At 44.1% G+C, this 16,520-nt stretch overlaps 1 protein-coding gene across 6 annotated transcripts in view; it reads left to right on the top strand.

The window, feature by feature from the left end:
* The window catches only part of DNMT1 (DNA methyltransferase 1), a 45,738-nt gene that overhangs the window by 10,277 nt on the left and 18,941 nt on the right, over positions 1–16,520 (top strand). For 5 of the 6 annotated variants that reach the window (XM_081288546.1, XM_081288549.1, XM_081288548.1 and 2 more), the window contains 14 exons: positions 266–341; positions 1,892–1,964; positions 3,546–3,601; positions 3,938–4,019; positions 4,809–4,843; positions 5,785–5,872; positions 8,831–8,865; positions 9,222–9,300; positions 12,017–12,051; positions 12,360–12,405; positions 12,497–12,577; positions 12,655–12,764; positions 15,684–15,802; positions 16,079–16,171. In XM_081288546.1, coding sequence (XP_081144672.1) covers positions 266–341; positions 1,892–1,964; positions 3,546–3,601; positions 3,938–4,019; positions 4,809–4,843; positions 5,785–5,872; positions 8,831–8,865; positions 9,222–9,300; positions 12,017–12,051; positions 12,360–12,405; positions 12,497–12,577; positions 12,655–12,764; positions 15,684–15,802; positions 16,079–16,171 — 1,008 coding nt within the window. The remainder of the gene's footprint in view (positions 1–265; positions 342–1,891; positions 1,965–3,545; positions 3,602–3,937; positions 4,020–4,808; positions 4,844–5,784; positions 5,873–8,830; positions 8,866–9,221; positions 9,301–12,016; positions 12,052–12,359; positions 12,406–12,496; positions 12,578–12,654; positions 12,765–15,683; positions 15,803–16,078; positions 16,172–16,520) is intronic. The other variant, XM_081288547.1, reaches the window with a different exon arrangement.

Below are 16,520 nucleotides of genomic sequence, written 5' to 3'. Positions count from 1 at the left end.
ATATTTTGAATTATTCTTGGCACTAGGGATTAAACCTAGATGCCTTTTACATGGAGCTGCATCCCCAGTCCTTTTTTTTATTTTGAAGTGGTCTCTAAGTTACTGAGGCTAGCCTTGAATTTGCAGTTCTCCCGCTGGTTATTGACTAGAATCTAAAACCTCAGGATACTTAAGCCTCAATACCTGACTTTCTGCAATAGCTAGGGCCATGTGTGGACTTATCTTTTCATAGTGGCTTTTTCTTGTTTTTTTTTTCCTCAAACAGCTGAAGCTTCATCTAGTCCCATGGTTACGAGGAGAACGACCAGGCAGACCACCATCACATCTCATTTTACAAAAGGGTCAGTATATAATGAATGGATTGCTACTTTTTCTTGGTGCACGGCTTTTGGTAAAACATGAATGGAATAGTTTATAATATATCAGTGCCAACTTTTATGTTGCATAGATTTTTTCCCCCCCGTTTTTTTGCACTGTGCTGAGATGGAATCCAGGGCCTGGTATATGCTAGGCAAGTGCTCTCCTCCTGAGCTACACCCCCTGCATAGGTTTTCATCTTGCAGTTTTTGTTGACATTCATAAACAGCATTTTTAAAGATATTTTTTAGTTATCGATGCACTTTTTATTTATGTGGTGCTGAGAATCAAACCCAGTGCCTCACACATGCTAGGCAAGGACTCTACCACTGAGCCACAAAAAAAACAAAACAAAAACCCTAGCCCCAGTAACAGCTTTTTTCGGGGGGGGGGAGGGCGGATACTGGGGATTGAACTCGGGGGCACTCGACCACTGAGCCACATCCCCAACCGTTTTTGTATTTTATTTAGAGACGGGGTCTCACTGAGTTGCTTAGCACCTTGCCACTGCTGAGGCTGGATTTGAACTTGTGATCCTCCTGCCTCATATTCCTGAGCTGCTGGGATTACAGGCATGTGCCACCACACCTGGCATGAACAACATTTCTGAAGAATTCATCTACTTTTGTTTTTACAGAAAACTTCAATATACACAAAATTAGAGTATAGTACAGTGAACCCCTGAATACTCATTCATCCAGTTACAAATGGCTATTGTTTCATAACCTAACTGTATCACTTTGAAACAAATCCCAAACATGTCATCCAACATAAAAACAATATACTGTTTCATGCCTTTTACAATTTTTTTTTTCCCCTCTGCTGAGGATTAAGCTCAGGGCCTGTAGGGATGCTAGGCAAGTATGCTACTGCTGAGCTATATACCTAGCATAACTTTTTTTTTTTTTTTTAACTGAAGACTTAAACCAGGGATGTTTTACCACTAAGATCCACCCCAGCCCTTTTTATTTTGAGATGGGGGTCTCACTAAGTTGCTGAGGCTGACCTTGAACTTGGAATCCTTCTGTCTCAGCTTCCTAAGTTGCTGGGATTATGGTGTATATTGCCGTGCCCAGCTACTTTTTATTCTTTGAGGCTGGTTTTGTTTTTTTTAAAATATTTTGTTTTAGATGGACACAGTATACTTATTTTTATTTATGTGGTGCTGAGGATCGAACCCAGCTCTACCACTGAGCTACAGCCCCAGCCTCGAGGCTGATTTCTTTATAGATGGTACTGTGTATCAGGTGTGTGATGTCTCTTCTCTTTGTGACATTAGCAGCCATTGTTCAGTATTTAGATGGCATGATTTCTTAGGACATGCAAAATGGAATTATCCTCAATCTGTCAAAGAAATATTAAATTTAAGCCTCTTTCAACATCCTGCCAATAAGGGTCTCTCCTGGGAGGAAAGAAGGCATCTAGGTCCTGCATTAGGCCGAGTCCTTTTGGGAAGGAGGGCCACAAGTTATTCTGGGCCCACTGGAGGGCAAGGGTCTCTCTGAACTAACAGTTGCCTGATTCTGTGTGACAGCCCTGCTAAACGGAAACCTGAGGAAGAACCTGAAAGAACAAATTCAGATGACTCTGAGGAAGACAAAGACCAGGTAACACAGGCATCACACAAAAATTAGAGTTCAGAATCGATATATGCTTAGATAACCTAGCATGTGGTTCATACTGTCAAGCTGGGGTTCTCCAGAGAAGCAACAACTCTGTGTGTGTGTGTGTGTGTGTGTGTGTGTGTGTGTGTGTGTGTTGATACATATGATATATAGACATATAAAATGTCAGAAAGCTATGTGATTCTTTGGCTCAAAGATGGTTGGAAGCTGGGACCAGGGTTGTGGCTCGGTGGTAGAGTGATTGCCTTGCATGAGTGAATCGGTTTGAAACTCGGCACCACATAAAAATAAATTAAAGATTGTGTCCATCTACACACACACACACAAAAATGATGGTGGAAACTGAAAGGACAGGCTGGTGTCTGTAGGATAGGCTGGTAGGCTGGAGGACCCAGGAAGAATTGATGTTGCAGTTTGAGTCTAAAAGCATCTGGAGGCAAGAACTTAACTTTGTTGGTTGAACTGAGGGCCTCACACATGCTAGGCAAGTACTTTACCATTGAATTACATCCCATCCCCAGAATTTTATGTGTACTCCTAATCAGATGTTTCATATATAAATGTTCCTTGTGATAGTACACGGATGTTCCATATACCCTATGTTCCACTTTTCACCAATGATAACATCTCAGACTGTTAGGTACAAATGGCAACAAACCCTCAGGAAATTAACATTGGTACAGGGTACAGACTATTCAGATGGTATCAGTTTTCATACTTGTATGAACACATGTATCATTACATGCAGCTTTATCACAGGCGCATATAATATATATATATATATATATATAATATATAAATTTGGGGGTTTATGGGATTCAACCCAGAGTCTGCACACATGGCAAGTGCTGTACTGCTGGCATATACTCCAAACCCTTTAGTTGTCAAATAGCGTTCAGTTTTGTTTTTATTGTAACTTTTCTTTGATGCTGAAGATGGAACCTAGGGCTTCATGCTAGCAAACACTATGCCATTACTACATTCCCAGCCTCCTCATCACTATATTTTTATCCCTTTTTAAGTTAAATGAACAGTTAACCTAGAGATGGAAAACCTCATGACCTTAGGGAAACAGTACACTAATGCATCCACCTGAGAAAGGAACTACTGTCCTAGCTGGGCAGTCACAGTTGCTTCCTGATATGAATCCCAAACTTCCACTTTGTTTTATCCCAGTACTGAAGAATTGCTGACCTGATAGAATCTGACTCCTATAGCATCCCTAGGCAGTCTCTAGGAATCAGACATGTATTGGCCTAACTCCTGGCCTTGACTTGGTTTGGGGAGCTATGGGGCATTGAAATAAGACTGGCAGTTTCCCAGATAGCCCCTAAACCTAGACATCCCTCTTTTCCCACCTGTTTTTATCTTTTGTTTTGCACCCTTAGGAATGGAACCCAGCGCGTGCTAGGCAAGCACTCCACCACTGAGCCACCCGGCTCCACCCTGCTTTTAACTACATCACATGTGTTTATTTGATAATTTGACTCATGATTTTGGTGTTGATATTCCTTTGAATCCCATATTCTTGTCTTTTTGTTCTCCCTCCTTCCCTCCACATAGGAAGAGAAGAGACGTTTACAGGAAGAGAAGAGACGTAGAGTTACAGCCACTGAATCGTAAGAATAATTATTATACCTTTCTTTGTTTGTGTTGTTTCACCTCCCAGAAAGTTTGAAAAGTGGAGTTTATAGTGAGTTTCCCTAGCAACCATAGATCTGTTAAGGATGCTAAATTTTGGGTCAGATAAGTAACCATTTGAGGTAAAATTCTCCATTGAAAAGAATAAATTAAGAAAAATACCAGTTTTCCTCATCAGAGCTGGATTTAAAGGTAATACCAAATAATACATGTAAAATGAATATTACCCCTTGGGGCTCAGAGATTTTATGAAATAACTTCAGAGAAATGAACCTGTATAAGTCCCAGTTGCTGTATTTTATTTTGCTTAACAGAGTTGCTGAACCTAGTGCAACAGAACCGGAAACAGCGACACCAGGAACACATGCTGACACTGAAGAGGAAGAGAGAGAAGGAGTAATACCTTGTTACCTCCTTTTTTTTTTTTTTTTTTTTTTTTTTTTAATTCTACTGTGATCTCAAGTCCCCCCTGGTTCCAGGCATGAGGGCAGGGAATGGGCAATGTACGGGTACACAGTGAGTGTCATGAATAATCTAATAGCCTTAATTTGGTCAAGACACTCAACACTCCCCAACTGTCCATAAGGAAGGTATGTCATAAGTTGTGATCGTAAGACCTCAGTGGCAGACCTAGGGGGCCAGCTGGACCTTGGTTACTTGGTCACAGAGCTTGTCTGTCCCCTTACTTGCCTGCCTTCAGTCTTTGTGAAGACGTTTTAAACATGGGAGGTCCTTACATTCTATAGCATCATCCTGATACAAAGTTGCCTTCTTGGACTAGAGATGTAACTCAGAGGCTGCTGCCTTCCTAGCATGGGTGAGGCTCTGGATTCATCTATAGTACTACCAAAAAGAAAAAAAATTCTTAATTTTCTTTTGAGATGGTGTTTCTTTGTTGACTCAGCTGGTCTCAAACTCCTGAGCTCAAATGATCCTCCTATCTCAGCCTCCCAAGTAGCTGGGACTCTTGGCTTAAACTACAGTGTTACAGGATCTAGTCTGTAAAAATTTCCTTATTGTCCTGCCATTTGCCCTGTCAAAAAGAAGGGGCAAGAAAAATTGTCTTAAAGGCAGATAGTTTTTACTCCTACCAAATAGATGATAGGACCAGTTTAGGTAGGCTGTTTCCATAGAACATAAAGATCAGGACCACATGGAAAAATTACTCTTTTTATTCCCCCTTAGGAAGAGAGGAGACTCAGAAGTCAAACCAAAGAACCGTAAGTATAGTTAACTTGCCTTTGTGCTTTGACACCTGTTAACGTGAGGGTTTCAGTGCGATGACTAGAGTACTGGATGCTGGTGCAGGACTCCAGCCTGTGAAGTTCAGATCACTGCAGGGAAGGCTAAAGTCACCTGGGATGTTTTCTGACCCTGGCCTGCCCTCAGGGTGGTCCTAAGCAGGCTGTCATGTGGTGCCAGAGGCCTCAGAGGCTGTGTTGATTATCTTGCTCTGATAGTGCTTGGTGACAACCCTCCCGGAAGCTCAGCTACTTAAAACAGCACTCATCCAGCTCAACAGTTGTTAGGTGGCTGAGGTTTACCGGGACTGATGGGGCTGACCCAGCTGCCCCATGAATAGGCCAACCTGGGCACACTCTCATGACAGGGGTAGAGCATGATGGCACAGTGAGAAGTGTAGCACTTTCTCAAGTTTCTGATGTCCCATATGAAGGACCTGAGCCCAGAGGTAGGTTGAGTACCCTATCCAAGTGCAGGTCTCTGGTGGAGAGAGACTCTGATCCCTCACATAGCCAGTTTACTATAGTTGCTGGTGCAGACCATACTCAGCCTAGCTCCAAAGGCTAGATGCCCACCTTCTTCCACCACAGGCAGAGCTCCCATGGGGTCCAGGTAGTGGAGGCCCCCTGTCTGTTGTTCACTGCCATCTCTGATCAATATTCTGTGCAGGGCTGGGCTGGAGCTCTGTGGTGGAGGCTCTGGGCTCAGTTCCTAATACCAAAAAACTCATGAAGCAAGCAGTATTTCTGAAGATCTTAAGTTCCAAAGTAACTGGTGCCTTTTGGATTTCCTGCAGTGCAGATAAGAGGTGGCTTGTGCCCTGAATCTAGGAAGGAGACCACTGTAAGCCTTCCGTGGGGCTGCCTGAAGTAGCCCTAGCTCCCCAGCTGACTGACGCATCTTTCGTTTTATGTGACAGAACACCTATACCGAAACTGGAGGAGGAGCTGGATGGAGAAGCCAGACCAGGGACTCACAATGAAGCGGAAGGAGATAAGCGAGTAAAGGCAAAATTTTTTTCTTTTTTAAATAATATTTTTTGTGGTAGATGGGCACAATACCTTTATTTATGTGATGCTGAGGATTGAACCCAGGGCCTCGCAAGTGCTAGGCGAGTGTTCTACCACTGAGCCACAACCCCAGCCCAAGGCAAAATCTTTATTATCTATTCTCATGTTCCTGTTTGGTTGGTGGAAACAGTACAGGGCATGGCTCTGGGATTCAAACCCAGCCCCACATACTGTGGGATGACTCTGGGCAACTTAATCTGTCGGATCAGTGTCACATGTCTGCACTGATACATAGTGAGCATTGCTGTTCTGTCTCTGCACCATGTTGGAGAGCCTGTGTTTCTAGACTGAGACTGGTGTGCAACCTGCTTCTCTTGAGGCCTTTTCCACCCAAAAGTCTTGATCTGTGCTCAGCTCAGTTTGGCAAGTTCTCCTTTACCAGCCTGCCTGTTAAATCCTTCTGAGCCTAGTTCTCTTCTTGCTCCCCAGCCAGCCTCCCTGCCTCCTACTCAGCCAAAGAAGCATTTTTAAAACCTAGAACAAGCTGGGTGTGGTGGCACATGCCTGAAACCTAGCCCCTACAGAGGCTGAGGCAGGAGGACTGCAGATTCTAGGCCAGCCTGGGCAACTTGGTGAGATCCTGTCTCAAAGTAAAAAATAAATAAATAAATAAATAAATAAATAAAAATAAACAAGGGAGGGGGTGCTGGGGATGTATCTCGGTGGTGGAGTGACCTAGGGTTCAATGCCTAGAATCAGACACACACACACACACACACACACACACACACACACCAAAAAAAAACCCAAAAAACACACAAATAGTTGTTCCCTAGTTTTTTCTGAGGATTGGTGCCAGGACCCTCTGATACCAAAGTCTGCTCAAGTCCTTTACACAAAATGACATATTTGCAAACTACACACATCCTCCCGTATGCTTTAAATCATTTCTAGATTATGTATACTGCCTAATACAACATAAATGCTATGTAAATAGTTGTTATACTGTACTCTTTTTTTTGTACCAAGGATTGAACTCGGGACACTTGACCAATTTAGAGACGGGGTCTCACTGAGTTGATTAGCGCCTCACTAAGATGCTAAGGCTGGCTTTGAACTTGCGATCCTCCTGTCTCAGCCTCCCAAGTTGCTGAGATTACAGGCATATGTGACTGTGCCCGACTGGCTGTTACACTGTATTTAGGAAATGACAAGAACAGTGTGTTCATGTTAAGGATAGGAAAATCCTGAGCATCTTCCGTCCCTGGTTGGATGGATGAGATGATAAGGAGGGCCCCTAGTTCTTGGGGCTTGACCTCTGAAAGTGTAGGCTGACAGTACTATCCTCTACCTGAGCTTTAAGCAAGAGGGACAGGCTGTGTGCTGGGGGCTGCAGGCCTCTGCTCCTCTAATAGGGAATCACAAACTTGGGTAGTCCCAGGGCTACCCATGTGGTTTTTCTGCCTGTTGAGATCTAGAGTGAAGCCCAAAGTCACAGCCTTACTGGGTCATGAGCTGGTTGGCAATGGTTCCCTGTTTTTGTCCCGTGGCACATGAGCCGGTAGGTATGGCCGCCAGTGGGCTGTGATGTCTCACTGCCTCTCTCCTTTCCTGTCCAGATATGGGTTGCATTTCCATCAGTGTTTGCCTGAAATCCCTTCAGAAGGGAGAGACAATAGAAGTATAAACACTCTATCCTCAGTTGGACTTTTTGTCCCTTGGTAGAAAGGGATGTCAGGATCAAACATGTGGCTTTTTAAACTTTTAGTTGTAGAAGGACACTACACCTTTTTTTTTTTTAATTTTTATTTTTAGTTTTTCGCAGACACAACATCTTTGTTTGTATGTGGTGCTGAGAATCGAACCCGGGCTGCACGCACACCAGGCGAGCGCGCTACCGCTTGAGCCACATCCCCAGCCCGGCACTACACCTTTATCTTATGTTTTATGTGGTGCTGAGGATCGAACCCAGTGCCTCACACTTGGTAGGCAAGTGCTGCTCCACTGAGCCACAACCCCAGCCCCCTAGTAAGGTATTTTATTATACACAGCCTCACAAAATACTAGATTGTCCATGTAAGTTAATAACAGAGTTGGGAAATTCTGCTTTTTTTTGTTAGCAGTAGGGATTGAATCCAAGGCAGTTTATCAATGAGCTACATCCCCAGCCTTTTTTATTGTTTTGAGACAGGGTCTTGCTAAGTTGCCCAGGCTGGCCTTGAATTTGTGATCCGCTTGCCTCTGCCTCCTGCGTTGCCAGAATTAGTAGTGTTCCATTGCACTGGCCTGGAATTTCTGCTTTTTCTCAATCTTTTATTTTCTGAAACTCCATTCCTTTTTTTTTTTTTTTTCCTTATATCCCAATGTCTGTAAAAGTCTTAACCACTTACCAGAGGACTGGTGGGACTTTAGGCTTTCTGGACAACATCAGCAAAATGTCCACAAATTCCCCGTTACACTCAACTCTCCTAGGACAGAAGTTGGCAGGGTGTGGCTAGCAGGCCAGATCCAGCCCACTGCCTGTTTTTTGTAACCTTTTCTTAGAATGCAGCCACATCTCTTTATTCATACTTTCTGCGGCTGCTCTTGTGGTACAGTGGCAGGAAGGATAGTCGTGACACAAACCCCATGGCTTACAAAACTGAAAATACCTGGCCCTTAACAGAAGCAGGTCATCAACCCCTGGTCTAGGCAATTTGTTTGCAGGGGTATGTGTTGGGTGTTATAGAAGATTCTTTAATACCTGCTTATTGGTAGGTTGGGGGAAACGGGGGAGTAAATATTTGAAGCTTCATCTTCACCCTGTAGTCCTGCCCGTGCTGTTCCTGTTCTCTGGCTCTGTAGTGCAGAAGGCTTTAGCCTGTTTTCTGGTATCGAATTTCATCTTGCTATCTGTCTCAAACTAATTTTTCTAATTTTTCCCTTCTTTATTTCTCTCTCCCCTTTCCTTGTTAGGATGAAAGGAGGTCTAGAAGTCAATCCAAAGACCTGTAAGTAACTAAAATGCTTGTTTGTCATCCCAATTATTAAAACCTCTGTTCTAGAACCTGGGATGATACAGGAGTCATGGGGAATGGTTGGTTTTGGAAGGAAAGTGCCGATGCGCAGGGCTGGGTGCCAAGTCATCCTGTGCCCGCCCTTTCCTGAATCTGGCACAGTTGTGTCTCAACTTCCAGGACTTCCTTCAGGGCCCGCTTCTGTGGGCCTTGTTTTAGGGTGACAAGTTAGCAGTCTGCTTCAGAGCCTCATGAACATTTTGCTTTTCAATAGGGAGGCCTTATTTTGTCATTTGGCACAAGTTGACAAGTTTTTCTGAGCTAATATTTGATATTTGTCCACCCAACAGAGCTGCCAAACGGAGACCTGAGGAAAAAGAACCTGAACAAGTAACTCCACAGATCTCTGAGAGAGATGAGGATGAAAAGGTAAAGGTCGTGCTTTCAATCTCATGGTATTTCATAAAGTCCATTGACTAAATGTTTAAAAAATGGGATTTTATTTAGGTATTGGGGGTGAAGCACTCACCCAGCATGTACCAGGTCCTGGATATAATTCCTAGCACTATGCAAAAAAATTTTTAACTTGCATTTATTATGAAAATATTCAAACATACCCAGTAGACCAAAGGTAGTAAATCTCTACATACTCATTCTCAGTCTTCAGCAGATAGCAGCTAAGGCCACGCAAGTTTACCCAAACCTTGTCCTATGTGATGTTGCATAAGTTAGACATAGTACAGGAGAAATCTCAAAGGAAGAACTCATTTTAAACATGATCATAGGGTGTTATCATACATCAGGTAATATATCTAGTCTGTGTTCGCATTTCCCTGGTTGTCTCTTATTTTTAGAGTTTGAATCATAGGCCCAAAGATCTAGACAATGTACAATCATGTATTGCTTAATGACAGGGATATATTCTGGGAAATGATTCCTTACATGATTTTGTCATGGTGTGAACACGAGTGTACATACACAAACTAAGATGGCTATGTGACATCAGCAGGTGACAGACGGTGGTCTCATGGGTCCATCAGTCAAGATGTTATGCAATACAGAATTGTATTTGGTTGAGATTTGTCCTAAACCTCTAGTTTTCCTGCTCTGCAAATTTCTTAACTAAGAAATTGAACAAATTTCTTATCTGTAGTGTCCTAGGTTCTAAATTTTACCAGTTTTTATCTTCAACCCTATCTCCTTCAGGCTGCTTGGCTAGATGCAGGTTGTTAATTTTAGAGAACTTATTAGGAGGTGGTGCTATATGCTTCTTGCAGTATCACCTTGGTAAGCACAGTGGTGTCTCAAGGATGAGATTGATCCTGGGCTCAGATGGCATCAGCCTGATCCATCCATTATAAAGACCCTTCACCTTTTCACCTTTTTTTTCCCCCCTATTGTTGAGGATCAAACACAGGGCCTTCTATCACTGAGCTACCTGCCAAATCCTCAGTGGGTGTGCTTGTTTTTTTTTGTTGTTGTTTTGTTTTAGTTGTTGATGGACCTTTATTTTTATGTGGTGCTGAGGATCAAACCCAGTGCTCACATGCTAGGCAAGTGTTCTACCACTGAGCCACAAACCCAGCCCTGTCTTCACTGTTTCGAACTGTCATTGCAACCGTGATTTTTGCCAAAAGTTGCAAAGTGGCAGTAATCTAAGTCCTTTGCTTGCCTTATTTTTGGCAGCACTGGGGATTAAACCCAGAACCTTGCACATGCTAGGCAGGAGTTCTACCTCTTAGCTACATAGCTGGCCCTTTCAAAAATTTTATCTTTAGGCTCTTTTGCTACATTATTACCCAGGCTGTACTTGAACTTGTGATTCTCTTGCCTCAGCTTCCTGAGTTGCTGGGATCAAAGGTGTGTGCTACTACACCTGGCTTACCTGAACCCACTCTAAAAATTTCCCTACGATGAGTTTGCTCAGGCTGCCATAACACATTGTGCAGCTCACATGACTGACTTTGGGCTGGGGCTGTGGCTCAGAGGTAGAGCACTCGCCTAGCGTGCATGAGGCACTGGGTTTGATCCTCAGCACCACATAAAAATAGATTGTGTGCACCTATAACTAAAAAAAATCAATGTTTAAAGAAAAAAAACCTGACATATATTTGCTCCATGTTTGGAGGCTAGAAGTAAAAAGTTAAGGTGGTGGTATTAGGGATAGTCTCTAGTGAGGCTTCTCTGGTTCATACAGCTGCCACCTCACTGTGTTCATGTGGATTTCCTCTGGACTGGCACCTAAAGAGCGGGCTCTGGTGTCCCTTTCCCTTTATAAGGACATCACTCACCTTTAACCTCAGTTGCCTCCTTAAAAGCCATGTCTCTGGCCAGGCATGGTCGTGCCCACCTGTAATCCCAGCAGCTCAAAGGCCAAGGCAGGAGGATTGTGAGCTCAAAGCCAGCCTCAGCAATAGTAAGGCTCTAAGCAACTCGGTGAAATCCTGTGTCTAAACAAAATAAGGCTGGGGATGTGGCTCAGAGATCGAGTACCCCTGAGTTCAATCCCTGCTGCCCCCCAAAAAAACCTGAATATAGTTGGCACCTTATTGGGTTTTAACTTGTTTTGTCCCATAGTCCCAGAAGTAGAACACCTAGGAAAATTTAAATTATGCAACAAATAGTCTAGTTATGCTAACTTTGAAATGTTTTAAGGGACTATTTTTTACTATTTTGAGTAATAGGTGACTGATAAAGAGTATTACATTCATATGCTCTTATTTCACATACGGAAAAAAATACAGGGTATATAAGGTCTAGGTTATGACTTTTAAATCTATTTTAATATACTTGTGTCAATTTTACTGAATTATTCACAGAATTAATAACTTGAGGCTGAATGGGTTAACGTTAGAATTTGGAGGGGACACAGTTCAGCTACTTTCCTAGATACCACTTGTACAAGAAAGCTAGGGTTTATTTGTTTTAAGTTGGCTCCTTGGGACTCCTGAGGAAATCTTTGGTTATAAGACTTTTGTAAGATTTGGGCACTGGGATGAGTCGGGTCTTATCTCCTGTTCCTCTCATTACTTTCTTCCCCATTGCATGTTTTTTGATACTTATATATGGAATTCTCAACTCGGAAGCCCCATCCAGATGTAGAATTCTTTCTTACTCTTATTCTGCTTTTGTCTCTTGTATTTAGGAAGAAAAAAGACGAAAAACTACACCCAAAGAACCGTAAGAATTTTTTTGTTTATGTGAAGCAGATCATAATGTTAAGACAGTTCTTCTAGAAGGAAGTAGCTTTGAGTTGCTGGAGCAACCTTAGCCATTGAGTTGGGTTGGGGACCAGGATACTCCAGTTCTGCAGCCTGGAGCATGATTCCTCTAGGCAGTAAAGAACCACTTGTGACCTGGTGCCTCGTCAGTTACTGTGGCAGCTGGTGTCTGTGGTTGGGGGGTAGATTAGGCTTCAGTCTGACAGGGTGGATTTTGATATATTCTGAATTGATTAAAGTGCAATCAGTTTTGTGCTTTATTCCCAGAGCTGAGAAAAAAATGACTCGGAACAAAAACCTTTTGAACCCCAAGGTAAACATACACGTGGGAATGAGGCAGGTGCTGTGGTGCCGTGAGGGTTGCTCCCTCTGCCTCTGAGGCCATTTCTGTTCTGTTCCCACAGGTTCAGCCACCCAAGTGCAACGAATGCGGGCAGTTCCTGGATGATGTTGACCTCAAGTATGAGCAGCACCCCTCTGATGCGGTAAGTTCCAGCACTTTTGTCACCCTTTTCTCTCACACCTCCTGTGTGCTTCTGCTTATTGGTCCCATGTCCCTCAGCTGGAAGAGCCCCAGATGTTGACAAATGAGAAACTGTCCATCTTTGATGAAAATGGATCTGGCTTTGGGAGTTACGAAGATCTTCCCCAACACAAACTGACGTACTTCAGGTAACTGATGTGCTTGCATGTGGGTGTTTGCTTCATTATATTAAGTCATGTCTCTGAAATCATTCAAGTTCTTGCTATCCTGGAGAAGTCCTTAACACCTAACCTGCAACGTTTCTCAAGCTGCTAACCATTTGTGGGTAAGAGCACAAAGCTGGTGGAGGTATAGTAGACCTTGCCCAGGTATATCAGTTTTGTATTTTGGTTCTTAACATCTCTACATATTAAGTCTGCAGTCTGTATCCATCTTGAAGGTCAGCTCTGTGCTGGATGCTGATCTAGGTCCTATCAAGTCCTAGCCTTCATGAGACAATATAAGTGACACCTGATGGGTATAGGTTGAACATTCCCTATCTGAAACACTTGGTCAGAAGTGTTAGATTTCTATTTTATTTATTTATTTACAATATTTACATGTACATGAGATTTCTTGGATGGGACCCAAACTTAAACATGACATTCACTTGTTTCACATGTTTTATATGGCAGGCATTTCAGTGCATCTGCTTTACACAGGGTCAGGGGTGCACATTTCCACTTGTGTTGTGTTGATGCTCAGTGTTTTGGGATTTTGGATTAGTGATGCTCTCTCAAACTGTAACAACTATGACAAATTTCAAAGCCTGATGAACACAGGTGGGAGAAAGACCCTCTGTTTAGAGGGTGATACCTTGAATAAGCTCCTTGGTCACAAGAGAACTCTGGGGAGAGCTGGGGTGGAGGTGGCGTGCCTAAGGGCTCGGGTGGGCCTGTGCTGGCTGTGGAGGGTGTTAGTCTGGTATGGCCTACATGGCTATGGGGCCCAGGCCTTGGAGACTATTTCTGGTGGTGGGGAGCCCCTCAGGAGTACCCATTAGAAGTCTCAGGTGGACATAGCTCCTGGAACCACACCCCTTCCCAGGCTGGGATTCTCCTGCTGGCTTGGACAAGATCCATTTATGTGCAACCTCACTCCACATGACTTCTGTGGTTGACGTGCCTCCTCCCCTTCTCCTTCCCTACCACTGTGATCCTGATCCACGTCAGGAGGCTGTATGGCTTCCAGCAAGCCTCAGGGCCAGGCCAAAAGTAGGGTACCAGATCTCTGGTGGGCTTGAGTGAACCCTGCTGGGGTAGATACAGCATAGGGTCAGGCCTGAGGGCCTCCTTATGATGTTGACCTCAAGTATGAGCAGCACCCCCTGATGCGGTGAGTTCCAGCACTGTTGTCATCCTTTTCTCTCGCACCTCGTGTGCTTCTGCTTATTGGTCCCATGTCCCTCAGCTGGAAGAGCCCCAGATGACAGATGACAAACTGTCCGTCTGAGCTAGGGTGGGGGCTAGTGCAGGCTTGAATGCCACTGCTGTCTGCTGCAGTCAGGGGTTTCTGTCAACCTGTTCTTGTTGGGGGGGTGGTACTGAGGACATGCTTCCCTGGAACCAGACTGCCTGGGTTGTTCAGGCACTCTGCATATGATGGAAACAAGTCACAGGCAGGGTCCAGCCTGTGAGTCTGGGTTTTATCCCTGCCTGGAGACGAAGTCCTCTCCAATGTTGCCTCTATGGAGAGAGACCCTGTCAGGCCGGGGACTGATCTTTCCCTCCTGTGGCCCTCCTTTGATACATTCTGTCCATGTCTTTCCACTGGATCTTAATTCCTGAGGGCAGGATTGTGGAGTCTGTCCATGGTGCCTGTCATGGGGCCAGGCTCAATTCTGGGTGTTTAGTTTTTTATTACTTAAAAAGTTCTGACTGGGGCGTAGCTCAGTGGTAGAGCCCTGGCATACGCAAGGCGGGGCCAGTCTCTAGGACTGCAGAAATATTGGGAGAGGCCGAGGCGGAGCTCAGTGGTATAGGATCCAGCATGCCAGGCAGATGCTCTGTTGAAGTCCCAGCACTGCAAATAAAGTTTTGAAGTTTGTCCTCTTCTGATTCCTCACTTATGGAAGAACTTGCCCCTAAATGTCAAGGGGTGTCTGAGCAGAAATGTGGATGCCCATTTTATGCTTGAGATTGAACCCCCAACAAGAGGCACAAGGCATTCCCTACATGACACATTCTCCTTTTCATCTGTTTTATAACCTGCTTTAAGTTGTGGAATTTGTTTTTGGTAGCAGGAATTGAACCTGGGTGTACTATACTGCTGAGCTATATCCCCAGTATTTTCTATTATTTTGAGATAGGGTGTCTCTAAGTTGCTGAGGCTGGCCTTGTACTTGTGATCCTCCTGCCCCAGTCTCCCAAGAGGCTGGGATTACATGCCTGACCATCATGCCCAGCTTAATTTTCTTGGTGAAGTGATTCATATAACCCAAATTAACTATATATAGTACAAAACATCCTGAATAGGTAAATCTATAGGAATAAAGTAAATTGCAATTCCTAAGGATTTGAGTGAATAGTGTCAGCTTAATGGGTACAAGGTTTTATTTTGGGTAATGGAAATGTTTTAGAGCTAGATGGGTCATTGTGCAGTGTGGCGAGCAAGTAGTCTGTTCTAGAAGCCAGTGTTTCTCCCACTGTGTCTTTTTTTTTTTTTTTTTTTTTTTTTTTTTTTTTTTTTTTTGTACTAGGGATGGAACCCAGGGAACTTCACCACTGAGCTACATCCCCAGTCCTTTATTCATTTTGAGCCAAGCCTCATGAAGTTGCTGAGGGTGGACTTAAACTTGCAATTGTCCTCCTTCAGCCTCTTGAGTTGCTGGAATTAGAGGCATGCACACCACACCCAGTTTCCCACTGTCTCACGTCAGTGTCACTTTGACATAGGTCAGGGGATTGGATAGATGCCATAGGTGATAGAACATGGTACTAATCTTAAGTTCTGGCAGCCGAAAAGATAACCAAGTCTAGTGCTTGTCCATTGCTTTATGCCCGATTCTAATCATAAATGATGACCTGCCTTCCCTGGTCATCTGTTGAGCCTCCCTTTATTGCCCATAGTGTGTACTGTAAGCGAGGTCACCTGTGCCCGATTGATACTGGCCTCATCGAGAAGAACGTGGAGCTTCTCTTTTCTGGTACAGCAAAACCAATCTATGATGATAATCCGTCTCTTGAAGGTAGGTGTTATGATTCAGGGTTGTGTTTGGGTGTGATGGTTTAAAACCAAATGCAAAACACTTCAAAGCAATAGTCCACTGAACTGCTGCCCCTTACAGTTAGAGTTTGGATCTCTGCCTTGCCCAGTGAAAGCAAAGTCACCCTGATGAGGACTGTGCCCCCAGCTAATAAGAAACATCAACTGAGCTGGGTCCTTAGAGCCTCACATAGCTTTCTTGGGTCCTGAGTCAGCGTGCTTATTTAGTTTCCTATTGGAAAACTTCTTCCTCTCACAGGTGGTGTTAATGGCAAGAATCTTGGCCCCATTAATGAATGGTGGATCACTGGCTTTGATGGAGGTGAAAAGGCACTCATCGGCTTCAGCACCTGTAAGTGTTGGACCAATCTCAGGATGTTCTGAATCTGAAGGGGCCTTGGCTCTTGCCCTTCCTGGGGGTTGATTGGACTCTAGTAGAAAGTCTTGGCAGGTTTGGAGAGCCCTGCTCAACCATGACTTGCTTATCTGCGTCATGTTACCTCTGGTCTTGGAACTGACCCTCTAGTTTTTGGGGTTTTTGGAACCGGAGATTGAACCCAGGATCACTCGACCACTGAGCCATATCTCCAGCCCTGTTTTGTATTTCATTTAGAGACAGGGTCTCACTGAGTTGCTTAGGGCCTTGCTAAGTTGCTGAGGCTGGCTTTGAACTCTTGATCCTCCTGCCTCAGCCTCACAAA

The sequence above is a fragment of the Spermophilus citellus genome (assembly GCF_964194105.1).
Source record: "Spermophilus citellus genome assembly, chromosome: 3".
Taxonomy (NCBI): Eukaryota; Metazoa; Chordata; class Mammalia; order Rodentia; family Sciuridae; genus Spermophilus; species Spermophilus citellus.
The sequence above is the reverse complement of the archived record's forward strand: the minus strand, read 5'-3'. Positions and strand labels throughout refer to the sequence as shown.